At 40.1% G+C, this 17,708-nt stretch overlaps 1 protein-coding gene across 1 annotated transcript in view; it reads left to right on the top strand.

The window, feature by feature from the left end:
- CUNH14orf39 (chromosome unknown C14orf39 homolog) overlaps positions 1-17,708 on the top strand; it is a 213,958-nt gene that overhangs the window by 49,863 nt on the left and 146,387 nt on the right. The window contains exon 6 of the mRNA XM_088473763.1: positions 4,451-4,540. Within this exon, the coding sequence (XP_088329889.1) occupies positions 4,451-4,540 (90 nt within the window). The remainder of the gene's footprint in view (positions 1-4,450; positions 4,541-17,708) is intronic.

The raw sequence follows: 17,708 nt of genomic DNA, 5'->3' as shown, positions 1-17,708 counted from the left end.
GGGCTGCTGGCGTCAGGACTTCATACCCATTCCACTTAAACAGTTATACTGAAAAAAAAACACAGTAAAACTAATACATAAAAAGAAGAAAAGCAAAGGCATAAAATTAAGCTAACCCATTTGCCATCTATAAGAATGAACCATATATGCATCCATCAATGAAGTTAGTATTAATCAAAAAGCATACTCAATGTATTACATTAATTGAAACCTCCAGGGGCGATCATGTTGAGGTCATAAAACCATTTGACCTTTTTAACAAAGCTAGAGGTCTGGTACCTCTTCCGTCCTTCCAATCGATAATAATGTAATTTGAAGATGATTCCTGAAGTTCCGCATCAAAAAAAAATGTTTGTCATCTTATTTATTAATGTCAGGTAAAAAAGGACCTATGTTGTGTCATCCTCTCTTTGAAAATTCTTATCATTTTACCGGCAGACATTTGATTATGTAAATCAAGTATGTACAAGGTCAGGCCTACAGGAAGCAGACTGGAGTCCAGAGAAACTGTATGAAGCTGTGAGCGGAGTACAACCAGTGCTGTAAAAGGCAGGCAACCTAAACAAGGTCCAATTTGGAGATGGACATGTGATCTGTCCCAGAAAAACTGGATTACTTGAGAGAGACTGGGGCTGATTCTGAGTTGCACGGATCTCATCATAGTTGAAAATGGCAAGGTTTTGCACACAGCACATTCGTAGAACCTATTTATTTTTGTGTTTGTCTGGATGGAACTTAGTCGGATAGATCTTTCCGTGGAATAGAGCATTGTGGGGCTTGAATAGGATGTTGGCAAAGCGGTTGCACGTAAACATCATGACTTGTTGAAGTGTCAGGGACGTATATCAAAAGCTTAGTGTGATTTTGAGTTGTACGAACGGGGAAAGGAAGCCTGTTACTGATGGATTTTTTGCACTTGGTATAGGGCCGGTGCAAGTGCCAATACTAATGATGGTTGAGGTGGCCAGTGAAATATCAATGGGCGGTACAGGTTTCTGTTTGCAAACCACCACATTAGTTGAATGTATTCTCGCATTAGCATAAAGTAGTAGATCAGGCTTCTGCGGCTGCCCACAATTACAGCCACTTAAGGTGCGGCTTTGAATTAGCCCTACTGTGTCTTAAGTTGTTAGCGGACTAGCTGCCTATGTTAGAAAAGGGCATGGGTGAAGGTGGGAGTTATCTGCCCAGGATTGGGTAAGAAGAAAGTCAGTGTGACCTCAACAAGAGCAAGTAATTACAGCCCTACCTAGACTCAAGCGTTGTATTTTGGAGCAACAGACTATTTAAAATTTTGTTCAGTGACTGGTGTCTCCATTTCCTTTTGTCTCTCCACGTTTCATCCATGAGGTACCACTACTAATGCTACAGACCATTGATTGCTGGTAATTCTAATGTAATAGCAAAACACTTTCCAGTCCAACTGGTACAATAGTTATTCTGCTTCTATATTTTTCAGGTGTAACCCGATGTCATGGTTCAGCCTAGGATCGGCCTCTCTCACCTCCTTGCCGGCTTCCCTTGACTTCCTTGCGGTCAGACGTCTGGTGCAGTGATGGATGTGGGGCTGAGTATTCTGCCTTAGGTGCTTTTTGCGAGCTTCCATGGTCGGCTGTGTGTGCTGGGGATCGGAGTTCCCATCATGGGCGCCGCTATGACAGTTCCTCTCATGTGACAGTACTCCTAACCTATGGTAGCATGATTCAGTCAGCTGATGCTGTGCTTCAGTAATCTGCTACCCCTGGGTATAAATCCGCCTCCAGAACTCCAGGAAGTTGCTGTTCAACTTCTTCTCTGTTCCAGTGATACCAGCGTTGCTCTGTGCTAATCTTTCAGAGAGTTACTTCAGCCTGTTCACAGTTCTCCAGTTTCCAGTATTAGCTTCCAAGCTATTCTTAGTCTGAGAGTAGTTCTCTCCCAGTATCCAGACTGTTTTGTTTTCTATGTCTGTGTGTCTTTGTATATGTGCTGCTAGTATTGCAGATTCCTTGTGTCACTGAGGTGTCAGATTACCTGCTGGTATTAATTAGCTCACAGTTGGACTTCCCAGCACATATCTGTGTCAATCTGCCCTTTGTCTTGTCAGTGCAAATCTGCACTTGCATTTAGCATTCTCCTAGTGTATGCCTGACTTCTCTTTATGTCTTGTCTCTGCCAATCATTTCCAGCATTCCCATATATTCCCTGAGTCCACTCTGCTCTTGTCTGTGCAATCTTCAGTATATGTCTGTGTTCTTTGCTCAGTGTCTTGTCTCTGGTAATCAGCTTCAATCATTTCTAGCATTCCCATATATTCTCTGAGTCCACTCTGCTCTTGCCTTAGCAATCCCCAGTATATGTCTGTGTTTTTCTGCATACTTAACTATTTCCAGTCCATGCCTGTGTTATAACATTCAGTTCTATTTCCAGAGTTCATTCATTCCATTCACCTCCAGTGCTATTGCATTCTTTATAGTTTCCGGTCTTCTGCCATTCCCAGGTACCTGTCCAGAGGGCCGCGACCTGCTCACTTGGTGCAGCTGAAAACCAAATCCCAATTGGAGGGGTCACTGGAGAAAACCACCAAGTGAGTTAGACTCCGCGCATCTGGGCAGGTCTAGCCAAACCTGGGTTTGGCCACAACTAGGAGACCTAGTCTAGTCACTCCCCTAGTCACCCGAACACCTCGGCTCACTGTCCTCCACAGAGGAATTCTTGCACTGGATCGTGACACCCGAACTGCTTTGACTGTAAGCTCATTTGGCAAGAGCCATCTATATCTTTTGTTTCATTTCATTGTATGTAATCTTTGTCTTTTATCCTCTCGGTGTACAGCGCTGCATAGTATGTCAGCACCCTTATAAATATAAAACAATAATAAGAGCCCTAGGATTTGTCTACTGTATGTGAAGAGGACATTGCCATTCACAACTTTTAACTGGGAGTTCTGCAGATACAGGATTCATGGGCTTCTAGAAAGTAAAATTGAAAACAAATTGGCTTAACACAAATTTAGCCACTGGCAAAGGGCCCCCTCGGCAGCTTTCAGGAGAATGAGATAAGGATAAACGTTGAGTATGAAATTGCACGTTTATCGAGAGTGATTTAAATTTACATGCTGATTACTCTTGAACGTTGGAACAAACATAAAATAGCAATTTGATATATCGTAAAACTTGTGGAAATGGCAGGAATGTGGTGTGAGAATATGATCATTTTTTTGACAAGTATCAAAGGCAGCAGAGATGGCCTCAATTTCCATAGTCATTGGAACATGTATAACAAAAAGAACCTTCTAGTACACAGCCAAGAGTTTTATCAGGTGTGGAAATGCTGAGATGGATATGTTTCATGTTTAGATCAGACTAGATAATCTTGTTCATTTAGAACATTCTTTGTATTAAATAAGTAAAGTGCTAAGAAAGTATAGTATAGATCACAGGTTCTCAAACTCAGGCCACAGGAACCCAAACAGTGCATGTTTTCCACGTCTCCTCACAGAATCACAAGTGAAATAATTTGCTCCACCTGTGGATCTTCTAAAATGTATCAGTGAGTAATGAGTACACCTGTGCACCTGCTGGGTGACCTAGAAAATGTGAACTGTGTGGGGTCCTGAAGACCGAGTTTGAGAACCACTGGTATAGATTATAGAAGTAATTTGAATAAGACATAGTTTAAACTATAAGTGTGCGCACGGGCTATGTAGGGTGTGCGCCTTCACACCCTTTAGTAGGGATGGACATTTGAAGCCCACCATCAATAGATGGCTGGGCGCCCGCCATCAAAACTTTTGATACAATGGTAACTAAACATCACATCAAAACAATTTGATGCAAAAAAGGAACTCTGATGGTTCGCATATGCAGAAAAAAATGTTTGCGCAATGGCAACCCGCAGGGATTGTTAATCTTAAACAGCTGAATTGCGCACGCCAATAGTCCGAACACACATTTTGCAAAGTCCTGCTTTCTTTAAGAGTTGTAATTATTTGTAAAGTGTATTTGAAGATCTTTATTTTTATGGTTCCTTTAATAACAAATGGTGGAACATATATACACTCACCACTAAATGGAAAATAAGATCCTCCTCCCCCTACTTGAGCAGTGTAATTTCACTATTAACCCCCACACAGTCTAACCTCTACTACTCAGGCCAATCATAATAACCCTTCAGTGTGTCCCCATCTTGTACCACTGTAGCACAATTCTAGCTGCAAACCCCATTCCCCACAATACCCTCCCAGCCTGAGCCTAAACCTACACCCCCCCAGTCTAATTGCTTAAGGATCCACAGTCACCTTTTACCATAATTGTACAGAGCTTTGTATAAATATAATATATTTTATAAATTAAATATTTTTATAAATATAATATAGCAGCATAGAATGAATTTTTAAGTTAAATTGAAACTGGAATGTATCAATTTAGTGAAATAGAATTTGGTTAATACTTTTTTTTTATTATATCAGACATACACCACCTGGTGCCGTTTCAAACAGAGAAGTATCATTCCTTCAAAGTCAATTGGACAATGCAATAAATACATCTGAAAATGATAAGTATGTGGTACATAAGTTTTATATAATAAATGAGATGATTTTTTAAAATTATGTTTAAAGTGGACAGAGTATTAGTTTAAAATGCTTAAAATTCATCAGTAACTATGTTGTTCATGGTATGTGAATCATCATGCTCCCTGTTCATTATTACATTGTTACTACTGTACATAACAATAACTATTTGAGGAAACAAGGACTACTTGTATACCATGCTTACCTGTCCGATATGTGTTAACTTGAAAATACATTCATAAGACACATTCCCATGTTCATGTAAAGTCATAACCATTGTAATGAATATCTCTGTGGTGACGCTCAAGAAATACAACAAATATATAAACATGCATTAGAGGGTCTGTGGAATGCTTTTAAGTCTGCATGTTGCTATACAGTGTGCGACAGCTCTGACAGCCAAATGTTCATCTACTCATTTTATGCTCAAATTTGCTTTATGAAAACATATGGATAAATATAGTTCATTCTGAAATGGTGACAGAAACACCATTCGGTTTAAATAACGATATTAAACTCGTGCTAGCTAACCTTTAAAAGTCTTGATTTCAAATACATATTTCAAACTTGTTGAACAAATGTTTTTTATTTTTTCATCAATTTCAGATATATGCCATTGCACTCTATGAAATATATAATACTGAGCAATTTATAACTAGCTTTATTTGGCATGGGCTGGGTGAGTCTCAGGAGGTTGATTGTGGTAGAGGAATTGATGCAAGCCACTCAGAAGCCACTTCAGGATAGTACATATCTTTTCAAGTGAAAGGGAAATTGATTCCCAGGAGAGTCTAGATTTATTATGGAAAACTTATTTTTTTTTTTTCAAGTGGACTACAACATTATTGAACTCTTAACATTTTCAATCAACTTGTGCAAGACCGTGATTGATCTTAAAAATAATATCCATAAAGTGTGCATCAGTTGTGTACTAAGGCAGCACGTATTTGTACAAATGAAGATGGATAAATAATTGGTTTAGAAAATAAGTTGTAAAAATGACTTCTTGAAAACTTCTGTAAACTTTGGAAATATTGAGAAGCAATTTACTGTTTCAGTTTGACATGCATGATACACTATATACAGTGTGTGTGTATGTATATATATATATATATATATATATATATATCTATATATGGAAAACAATTCTACTGCATGAGATATAGGGCCTAATTCGCAGTCGCACGCAAAAGCGAACGCAGCTTCATCTATTGCAAATGGCCTACCAACTCCTTCCCTGGTGTACTTTCGTATGCAGATTGTGCAAGGACTCAGGCGCCCACTTTTAGCTGCTGTGCACGTTGTAATACAGATTGGTGCTTCTTTATACTCCACTATTAATCACACCATCAAAAACTGCACCAGCCCTATGCAAGTGCTGTGTCTCTGTCCCTGGCCTCCTATGCTTGTGGCTGTGCTGCTGTGTGTGCAGCTGCTTGCATTGACATGCCCGCGGCATTCCTCTAATATGCCCACTAAACACACCATTTTTGTACTTGTAGTCACTGCCCAGGAACGCCCATCACTTTTCTGCCACACTTCTGATGACGTGTGTCCCTATCACCACAGCACCTTTGTGCGTCCAGTCAGGGTAACGCATGTAGGAGATTTTATAATTTTTCATGCATGCACAGTTGCAAATAATTGCTCGGCTACCGATATGCCCAGCTATTTTTGTTGCTCATGGCGTGGCATGCAGGCCTCTGAGTCGCGCCATGGACTTCTGGCATGGCGTGCAGGCCTCTGAGTCGCGCCATGGACTTGTGACGTACCGTGGTATTCTTCAACAAAGGATACGCTACTGCATGTAATACAGTGCTTAACCGCTGGGTGGCGAGTGCTCCACTGTTGTAATTTGTCCAGAATGCCTAGTACTGAATGCCACACTGTTAAACTTACAGTAAATTGGATGGATATCACAATCACAGCATTTGCATGTTCGCACAACCACTATTTTTAATGTCACATAATGTACATACAGTACAGTACTGTACCGTACAGTAAGATCTTATAACAGGATGCAAATCACTGCACATACAGTATTGTACATACATTTCTATATACCATATATACTGTACCGTAAGGTGCAGTAACTGAACAGTAGAGAAGTTGCCCGAGTTGTATATAACCGATACTGTAGATTAATGAGATGCATGCACAGCTTTCACTGAGATGGGATGAATTACAGTATGACAATTTTTTTTTTTTAATTAAAAACAGCGGGCAGAGTGCACAAGGATGAGGCCGCTCTGTGCGGTTCACTGTAGCTGACATGTGGGCTAGTGGTTAGGTGATCACTTTGGAAGAATTATGGTCCCGGGTTCGATCCCTGGAAAAGAATATACCGTATACTCTATATTTTTTTTTTATTGGCACTGTCTGCTCTGGACACTATAGTGAAATTACTGTAGTAGTGTTGTACTGTAATACTGTAGTGTTGTTTAAAAGGCTGCTTAAAAGTAAGACATTACAAACTGATTGTGTGTTTAAATAGTGCAAAACGTTCATCAATGTCTGCGCTGTGGTGGCTGTCTGCTTCGAGGGGTTGCAATGGGATTTCATGCGCATGCCCAGTGGAGGGGTTACAGTGGGATCTGTGGCGTCAAGCTATACGCCATGTAGCGCTATGCCATGGCGTATGTAAGATCATCACTGCGCATGCACAGTTGTCTGTATTACTACGCTAATGTATGGTATGCTGTTGAATTTTCACCCTTGCGCCACTCTGCGCTGTCCAAGACTTGTACACAATAGTCATTTCATGACTTCAGAAACCGCTACAGTAGTGCGCTCTCTTTGAGAAGGAAGCCTCTAAATTATAAACTGACTATGCTCTGCATTATAAACTAGCTGTGTGCCTAAAGTGCAAAACGCAAACATGCGACAACGTAGATGCGGTCTCAGCCTAACACACTATAGCGACGTCTCTTGGACTGTATCTGAGAGTGGTTTCTGTCTGTGAGAGAGCTCTCTGTGTTCAAAGCTGACTGCGTTTGAAGCACAAAATAGCGTTGCATCGCAAACTTGTGACAATGGTGATGCTGTTCCAACCTTGCACACTATAGTGATTTCTCATGTCCAGTAAGTACGGTAGTGGGATCTGTATGAGAGAGAGCTATCTGTATTACACGGTTGGCGCTATGGTGGCTGTCAGCCATCTGCGATGGATTAGAAATGGAGGGGGTACAATGGCGTATGGAAGATCATCACTGAGTATGCGCAGTTGGCTGTATTACTGCAGTCGGTATGCTGTTGAATTTTCATCTCTGGAGGGCGCATGACCAGTAGGAGGGTTGCGATGGGATTTCTGGTGCATGCCCAGTGGGCCGAGAGTCCTACACAGTGCATCAGGTCCCTTCCCCCAAAGCAAGCAAGAGCCTCTCATTACCATAATAAAGGATGCTTTGTTAATCCATTTAGTGTAAGCAGTCAGCTCTGCCCTAGTGTCCTGAAAAATGCTACGAATAGTGACCATTGCCAAGGACACCATCCCCCATCTGCTAGGACAACTAGTGTGCCGCTATGAATGTGTCTATACTGTATATTAAAAACTGACTGTGCCGTTGAATTTTGCACCACACAATAGTGATTTCATAACTGCAGAAACTGGTAGTGAACGGACTGTATAGAATGAGAGAGGGCTCTGTATTACAAACTGTGCGCCTAAAGCGCAAAACGCAAACATGCGACAACGTAGATGCGGTCTCAGCCTTGCACACTATAGCGACGTCTCTTGGACTGTATCTTAGAGTGGTTTCTGTCTGTGAGAGAGCTCTCTGTTCAAAGCTGACTGTGCGTTTGAAGCGCAAAATAGCGTTGCATCGAAAACTTGTGACAATGGTGATGCTGTTCCAACCTTGCACACTATAGTGATTTCTCATGTCCAGTAAGTACAGTAGTAGTGGGATCTGTATGAGAGAGAGCTCTCTGTATTACACGGTTGGCGCTATGGTGGCTGTCAGCCATCTGCAATGGATTAGAAATGGAGGGGTACAATGGGATCTGTGGCGCCAAGCCATACGCCATGTAGCGCTATGCCATGGCGTATGGAAGATCATCACACAGCCTGTGAGATGACAGTTGGGAGCAGATTGGTTGGCACTTTTTCACTTTCTTATCACTTTTCACTCTGTTTACTAACACTGCTTAGTACAGTAAATAGACCCATTGGAGCGAAAAGACGTGATCGGCTAAAAAAAGTTTAGCCGATTACGTAATTTCGCCAGGCGTAAAATTATCGCTGTATTCAATTTGAAAGCTTTTCCGCCTACCGTAGGCGGGAAGTCAATGCAATGTACAGTAAGACAGTATGTGAAAAAGTTTCGCCTACTGTATGAATAGCAGGCGGAAAAAAGTGGTGAATTGGGGTGCAACGTTGCTGGAAGCCTTCAACGTGCAGCCTTAAGACAGTCCCCTAAAGGTACTGTAAACTGCATAATTTTTTTAAAAAAAAAAGTCAGAACACCCCAAAAATTCACTTTCATTTTGGGGGTGGAAGAACTCCCATCTTAGTAAATTTACCCCCTAATATATAAAATTTACTGAGTTTAGTAAGGGTTGGATAACAATACTGAACAAAAGTAGCGAAGAATTTAAAAAAAAAAAAAAAGCGCTACATGGGTATAGATCTGGCCATGCGTCTGAGATACCGTACGATGACGTACAGTATTGTAGGACACACTCAAGCCAGGTGCAACCTTGGTATTGCAGGCGGCTGTAGTGTAATGGTAAATAATCAAACCAATACATTACGTAGCTTGTACAATCCTTTTGCGGGTTCGAAACTTGGAAGGTTACACTTTTTATTTTTTATTATTATTACACAGTCAAGGTTACACTTTTTTGTCATAAAGTACTGTGGCATAGAAATGCCAGAATTTCTGGATAATGTATTAGTGAAGATTTAAAACAAAATAAAAGTACCGTATATATTTTAAAGGTCTCGAACCAGCGGGACAAGAAAATGGTAGATTAGCCCCCTAGACTACTGCATTTACTGTAGTTCCTAGAATCATGGAATCACTACAATGTCTACCGTACGGTAAGTCTACAATAATAGACAACTGGGCATGCGCAGTGCTATGAGACTCAATATGCCACAGTGTAGCTCGCAACTAGCAATGCGCTATATGGCGTACGGTACCGTATGGAGCAACAAACTACAGTACTGTAGCTGGGCACATATACAGTATAATGTATTGAGTATTGTAAGGGTTGGATAACAATACTGAACTACAGTACTATAGTGAACATTTAAAAAAAATAATAATTTATCAAGGTCTCGAACAGAAGGAGAGAAGTGTTAGCAAGGCGGATCACCTAACCCCTTGCCCACAAGTCTCTCCTAGTAAGAATTGCATCTGTCCTCTACAGTGCTTTGTGACATCTACAGTACCGTACGGTGAAGTAATCAGGCGGCTGTAATGTAGAGGTAAGAAATAGAACTTCTACATTGCAGACGTCTGTACAACCCGGTTCCGGGTTTGAAACCTGGAAGGTTAAATTTTTTTATTATTATTATTATTAGACAGTCAAGGTTTCACTTTTTATTATTATTACACAGTGTGTAATACAGAGATCCCACTTTCACTGTCATGACCTGCTACTGTATGATCTTCCATACTGTACGCCATGGCATAGCGCTACAAGGGTATGGCTATGGCGCAGCACCACTGGCAATGCATTTCAACCCCTCCACTGGGCATGCGCCAGAGATCCTATTTGTACCGTAACCCCTCGAAGCTGGCTATAAGTCAACACAGCGCCAACTGTGCTGACATTGACGCAATTTTGCGGTTTAAACGCAGTTTGTAATGCAGAGACCTCTCTCTCAAACAGCCAACTATCAGTTACTGAACTCATTAAATCACTAAAGTTACCAAGTCTGGGACAGCATCGACATTGGCGCAAGTTTGCGCTCTAAAGCACAGTCAGTTTGTAATACAGAGACTTCCCTCCCAAACAAAGCCCACTACTGTAGCACTTTCTGAAGTCATGAAATGACTATTGTGTATACTGTAAGTCTCGGACAGTGCAGAATGGCACAAGTGTGAAAATTCAACAGTACTGTAGGAATGCAGACAACTGGGCATGCGCCATGGCATAAGCGCTACTTGGTTTATGGCTTGGCTCCACTGGGCATGCGGCACACATTCCATTGTCATTGTAACCCCTCCACTGGGCATGCGCCAACCGCGCTGACATTGACGCAATTTTGCAGTTTAAACGCGCAGTCAGTTTGTAATACAGGGCCCACTCTCTTAAACAGAGCCCACTACCAGTTGATGTTCATAAAAAATCGCTATAGTGTCCAAGTCTGGGACAGCGCCGGCATTGACGCAAGTTTGCGTTCTAAGGTACAGTAATAAAAATCCAAATTTCGCTGTTTGACTCCCGAAGCACTGGGCATGCGCTCCACATGTACTGTATTGAATACTGAATATTTTAAGTGAAGATTTTAAAATAATAATAAAAAACATATTTTCAAGGTCTCGAACCCACGGAACAAGAAGAAGGGAGAAGCAGTGAGACTAGGCATTAGACCGCTAGGCCACACGTTTCACCCATTACTAGGGTTCTGTAGTTTGTAAAGTAATGAAACCACTACAATGTCTAAGTCTGGGACAGTGCCGACAGTATTTACATTTGCGCAAGTATGATTTCAACCGCACAGTCAGTGGGTAATACAGAGCTTAATGATTTCAAACTTTATTAGACCTTCTACCGCTTTATTATACCGTACATTCCTGATTCCATGTGGAAAACGCTGTAATACTGTATAGTGTACCGAATCACCACTTCTGTCAACCAATCATCGGGCGGTGATACAGAACATACGGTACATTGGAAATCACACGCATGCGCTATGTAGTTTAGGAAAAGTGACACCTGGTGGGCAAAAAGTTGTATTACACGTAATGAAATCAGACGCATGCGCTATGTAGTTTAGGAAAAGTGACATCTGGTGGGCAAAAAGTTGTATTACACGTAATGACTTTTCCAGCGTTACGCTACATTACTAAACTTTCTTTGTGGCGCGACTCATGGCGTGGTGTGTGGCGCGCCATGCGTGGCGTGAGATAACGCTGTGATGCCACGTGATACCTGGGCACATCTGTACATGAACATTGCCTATGGATTGCGTGCGACTCAAAATCAGGATCAAACTGTACAGTTTAACTCAAAGCATTAATTGCCATTCAAAGCACCCTGCTAGCCAGATGCAGGGACCATAGGGCAGCAATGGTGCTGCCCCCAAGGCCCTGCATTCTGGGCAATTGCACCGCTCGCACACCCCTCCGTACGGCTTCTGAGCCAGATTGTACCATATTTCCTGAAGTAACACATTCTGTGGCTGCTTCTGAGTTGGGAGCAAAGCAAAAAATGCTAGAATAAAAATTAATTTGCAGCTGGCATCACCGTGATACACTGCAGGTGGGGGAGATGTCAAATGTGCAGAGAGATTTAGACCTGGGAGGAGTGTGTTCAAATTCTAATCTAAATTGCGGTGTAAATATAAAGCTGTCCAGCATATGTGGGCTTCATGCAAAAGCAGCCAGTATTTGCTCTGCATGTAAAAATAATAAAAGTACAGTATATGCATCCTTTGCAGTGCAATATGGTTTGTCCAGGTGCAAAGTTGCTTATTTTTTTGCTTTCCTCCCAACCGAGAATCAGCCCCTTGAACTGTACTTGAACCAGGATATATTTGTGACTGCACAGAATTTGCTTTGTAAAAGAATTGCATTTGATGCAATTCATATAGGGTAACGGTGTTTTTTCTTGACTACAACTTAGTCACTCTGGGTTTAAAAAACAAAATAACCCACAAGAATGATAACTAAGAAAACTTGTTTTATATACCATTTTATTATTTTTTTTTATTTACAAAGACTTGCACAGTTAATATAAAGGAAAAAAAATGGTGGTATAACCTGCGCGCACAATCCAGTCGCAAGTGTCCAGCCCGGGTTCACCACACCTTAATCAAGTCACTACAAAAATAACAAGAAGGCCTCCAAGCACTAGTATCTGTCTTAAAAAAGTATCTTAAACAAAACAAAAGGGGATGCAACAGTAGATTATCAGATCATCACTTTACAATGGACGATAATCCGCTCATTTTATATAGGTGGAAATGTGCCCTGGAAGGTATCTTTGTCTTATATTCATATGGGCAGCATCCCAGCCACTTCAAACTCATAGAACCGTAACCTCCAACAACAGATTATAGACAAAGATGCTCCTCATAGTGTTTAAAAGTCTAACAAAATTTATTGATACATATTCCAAAAACCATAGGGAGATTTACTTTGTACCGTAAAAGGTACCACTTCCCCTTACTCACATCTGTACACTCCGCGTACGCAGTTCTGACCGCAGTTTCTGGCTCGCGCGGTTCAATGCATGCACAGTGCGGATTAATCGATCGATTGCATGCGTATTAGCAACTGCGTTCCTTGCTGAATCAGGTGCCTGACTCTTGAGTTGTAATTAATATCCGATGTTTACAGAGTTGAGCAATTATCAGTAAACCGCCATGCTTCTAAGTCGCATTGCTCATGCGTCAAGGTCCGTTGCTATAGTGGCTCGCAGCAACTATTTATTTGCAGTATGATTGACAATCAGAGAGGATTTGGGGGAGGTAACAGAGTGGCAGCAAGGAATGCAGGCGTGTCATGAACGTTTCGGGAGTGTTAGATCGTGCGTCTGCGATCCCGTATGCAAGAAATATGGCTTCAGCGTCTCAATCCCCATGGCCATTCTGTGGGACCATAGGCTCACTCAGGACTGTAACAAGCGAATGATCTGTGCCCAGTGCAGCATCTTTGTACGCAGATGTGATATTGTATGCAGATGTTTGGATTTGGAAAACCGCAGGTGGGTGTCTCAATATATCTCCCGGGGGATGCAACATTTGCATATTTTCACATAGCAGCTGCGAACAAATTTGCAGTAAAGAACAAAAACTAAAGAGAAAGACAAATATGCCTTTGTAGGCGCACTCTTGAGAAAAATATATGGAAGTAATGAATAGAATGTAAGTAAAACTTAACATTTAATAAATAAACTTACTAAAAGGAATTCTCATCAATTGGGTGATTCATACATAATTTAAAAAAATTCACACTTCGACATTTAAATAAATATCGACATAATGATGCTGTAGTCAGAATCAGAAAAAAATTATGGTGATAAATAATAGTTATATATCAACTATTTATCACCATGATTTTTTTCTGATTCTGATTACAGCATCATTATGTCGATATTTATTTAAATGTCGAAGTGTGAATTTTTTTAAATTATGTATGAATCACCCAATTGAAGAGAATTCCTTTTAGTAAGTTTATTTATTAAATGTTAAGTTTTAATTACATTCTATTCATTACTTCCATATATTTTTCTCAAGAGTGCGCCTACAAAGGCATATTTGTCTTTCTCTTTAGTTTTTGTTCTTTACAATAACTTCCCCATATGTGTATTGCACAAATTTTTGCGGGTGCACCACCAACCTAGAGTCATCCAGAATTTATTACATGTGATAGACCATTATGTTGGTATTTACTAACTTGTTCTGATTTTCATACGTTATATTTCAATTTATTCTTGTATTACTTGTGCGGACTCATTTTTCTATATTTCACATTATACACACAGCCTGAAAGTAATAATATACAATGTTTTCAATAATTTTGTGGTTCAAACAAAGTTTGTGTACATACAAGAAATTAATTTATGATTCATATACACCTTATACACACAGCCTATAGGCCATTTTATACTTTATTTTTAATAATTGTGTGCCATAAACAAAGTTTGTGTACATTGAACCAATCTAAAAGCAAATGTTTCACTATCTCAGTCATGCTGAATATATTCCGTATTTTGGAATATTTGGATATGGGAGACTTAACCTGTACTTACAAAAATAGGATATTTACTAGCCTCATGTGTATATATCTTTAACCGTTGATATTCTACCCTTCCCATTAAGTTATAACCATTTAAAGCAGAAATAAAAGAAGTCTACAAAGATAAACAGAGAGATCCTTGTGGCGAGGAAAAGTAAGAGCTTTTAATAAATTTGGCTAGGCAATCATGTCTGAGGTGCAGGAGGAAGGTAAGACTAGGTGCCACCATCATGCCATGGTGCCCACCTCCCCATAGTTCGATACTGTATTTTACAGCAGGGGCCTCGAAAAAACATTCAAACCACTGGGTTGTCTACTCCATTCATGAAGTGGGCGGCATTTGGGAGACTGGCCCACTCTTTTGGAAGTCTGGGAGAGCCCCACAAAATTATTAGTGTTTTCCATTTACGCTACTTCAGGAAATAAGATCAGTATTGTATTTATAAATTGCTAAACAATGGATGTGGGTGTGTTCGTATTGTATTACATTTCAAATGCATATATCATTACATTCCATATGGAAAATGCATCTTTCACATTTATTAATATAAAGATCCTGTTCTAGTGTATGTGACACTTCATTAAATTAAACTGTACTAATTGGATAATGTGACTTTTGGTTTTACTAATAACATATCTACACCATTGTGGGCATACATTAAGTATTTCCATTTGTAGATACAGTATGATGCAGAAATACTGCTGTATCTTGAATTGGGCATACATTTTTTTTCAACAGAATTTTTCTGCATTTGCTGAGGGCGCAAAATCCGTCCAACTGTAAATGAGACCCAAGAAGAGTAAAATGAAGTTTGTCAAATTCTTAGAGGTATATTTACCAAGTGTCATTTTGGGTTTTAAATCAAAACCGATGAGCATCACCAGCGGTTTGGACCATGAAAATACAGCATTTGCTAAGCACCTGTTTTTTCTTTCATTTTGCAATATTTAACTGCTTTTAATACAACAAACCCTGCATAGATCAAACTGAGCTAATTACCATTAGCAGCTTTTTATAATTCCTATTATGGTGGGATTATAAATGTAACCCATTCTGGGGTGAGTGGGACATAACGAAGTTTCTCCCGTCAAATTCCACTCAATGGCACTTCAGACATATAAAAGTGCTTAAACCCGTTAGAAATTGTCTATGTAGAGAAAGGTAAATTCTCTGGAATAAAATTCACAAACCCTGAATGCGCTAGTAGTGACACAAATATTATACAGATTAAATAGCAATCGGAAAAAATAAAACAAGAAATTTAAGCTGCTCCTCTTGTATGATCCTCGCCAGAGAGTGGATCTGTAGATAAGATGTAAAAACAAAACAAGAAGGTGCTAATAGTGTAGTATGTAGAACACCATTTGTTTTTAGAATAATGTGCGTACGTTTAATATGAATAATTATGCTGATCTAATTTCCAAGCAATGATACAATGAATCAGGACACGATCTCCATATAGTTTCCAATTTCAGAATGTAGCCCGGCATCAAAACAAAACCAAGAAATACACCATAGGGTAGTATATCAAAATTTTTATAATTGAAAAGATAAGATTAAGAACACGTACAAGATAATAACTTGGAATATAGTGTATCAATCAAGGACAATTCACCCAAACTAGGGATCTGGAATGTTCAAGCTGAATGGTACCAAATTCAGGGAACCTCCGTGATATTTCCTTAGGGGTGTAGACTTGAAAGATAGTAGACAGGAACCACCAACGCGTTTCGTTTATACCAAAGTTTGGTATAAACAAAATGCGTTGGGGGTTCCTGTCTGCTCCTGGGTCCTCTGCTGTTACCCGACTCACAGTGGTGTTGCTGAGCTGCTGCTTGCCTAGGAGATTGTAATTTCTCAAACTGCTGGACTACTTCATATTCAACCTGTTTCTAATCTGAACTATACTTCTATTGGTTCCTTGTCCTAGTGATGAAACCCGTGCTTTCGACTTAAAACAGCTCAGGTATTTATAATGTTGAGTGTTTTTGTCTCTTATCTCGACTTTCTAGCTACAGATTTTATTGTATTTTACCTGTGTTGCTTTTTTACTGTCTCTGTTGCCCTCTGTTGAAAAGGTATCTGGACAGGAATCCCTTTTGCAAAATGTACAAGAGTAGACAAACCCAGTCTGACTTTCACTCACAAATTCTTCTGCTCATGCCTCACCTTCCCTTTTCCTTAATACTGGTAATGTTTCCCCTACTGGTAATGCAGCTAAAGGAAAGTCTGTCATTATCAGTGTGTGATTTAAAAGGTCGACAAAAAAAATGTTGACCCTAATTTGGTCAACACAGAAAAGTCGACATTACAAAAATGAGTATAGAAGGTCAACAGGTACAAAAGATTGACAAGAAAATGGTTGACACAGAAGTGGTCAACACGTTTTTTAATTTATTTTTCTAACCCTAATCTTCACCCTAACCCTCCCCTTGTTGCCTAACCATCCCTCCCAGTGCCTAACCCTAAAAAAAAAAGTCAACCATTTCCTTGTTGACCTTTTCAACCTGTTGACCTTTTGTACATGTCGACCTTTTGTCATGCCAAACTTTTAGCTAGGCGATTTACAAAATTATAACTGGAGGAACAGTCTCCATTTCATAGGGGTCCCTGAATCCATTAAAGGCCTGATCTTTTTACTTTCCTTCAAGTAGACCTGTCTCTCTTCCTTGTCCTGGGTCTCCCAACCTCTGCCACTCCTATGCTCATTGAATGTGTCCATAGATTGGGCCTGGAGCATGAGGGAAACACTCAGATTGCTTGTACTCCTGGTTGTTACCATAGGCACTGAGCCACTTTTGTTAAAAGTTGCTCAACTGTGATTTTTCACTACTTTATCAGTTTAATTGCTTCAAAGACATATGGTTGACAAATGTTCTTCCATGCCACCTGTCACTTCCCAATGGAAGGATATACACTTATTGACGAATCCCTGGCAGTTAGTATAACTCAATTGACCAATCTTATATATTCCTTTTGCCTGTGCACCGTAATACGGTTCACAAACAAGTTATTTCCAAGGTTGCGTTCTATGGCTAACCTTGATATCCTCATTTATGATCATGCACCTGTTTCTGCTTTGCTTACCCTGGACATGATACGAAATGTTCTTTTATACCAGGCTGGGTGTCCAAAGGAATGGCAAAAATCCTCTTCTATCCATGGAGCCATGTCTTCTGCTTTATCTAACTATATTACTATCCTCACTGAGGAACACCTACAGCTGTACAAATCATCTAGA

Source organism: Taudactylus pleione, unplaced genomic scaffold, assembly GCF_031769625.1.
Source record: "Taudactylus pleione unplaced genomic scaffold, aTauple2 ptg000139l, whole genome shotgun sequence".
Classification (NCBI taxonomy): Eukaryota; Metazoa; Chordata; class Amphibia; order Anura; family Myobatrachidae; genus Taudactylus; species Taudactylus pleione.
The sequence above is the reverse complement of the archived record's forward strand: the minus strand, read 5'-3'. Positions and strand labels throughout refer to the sequence as shown.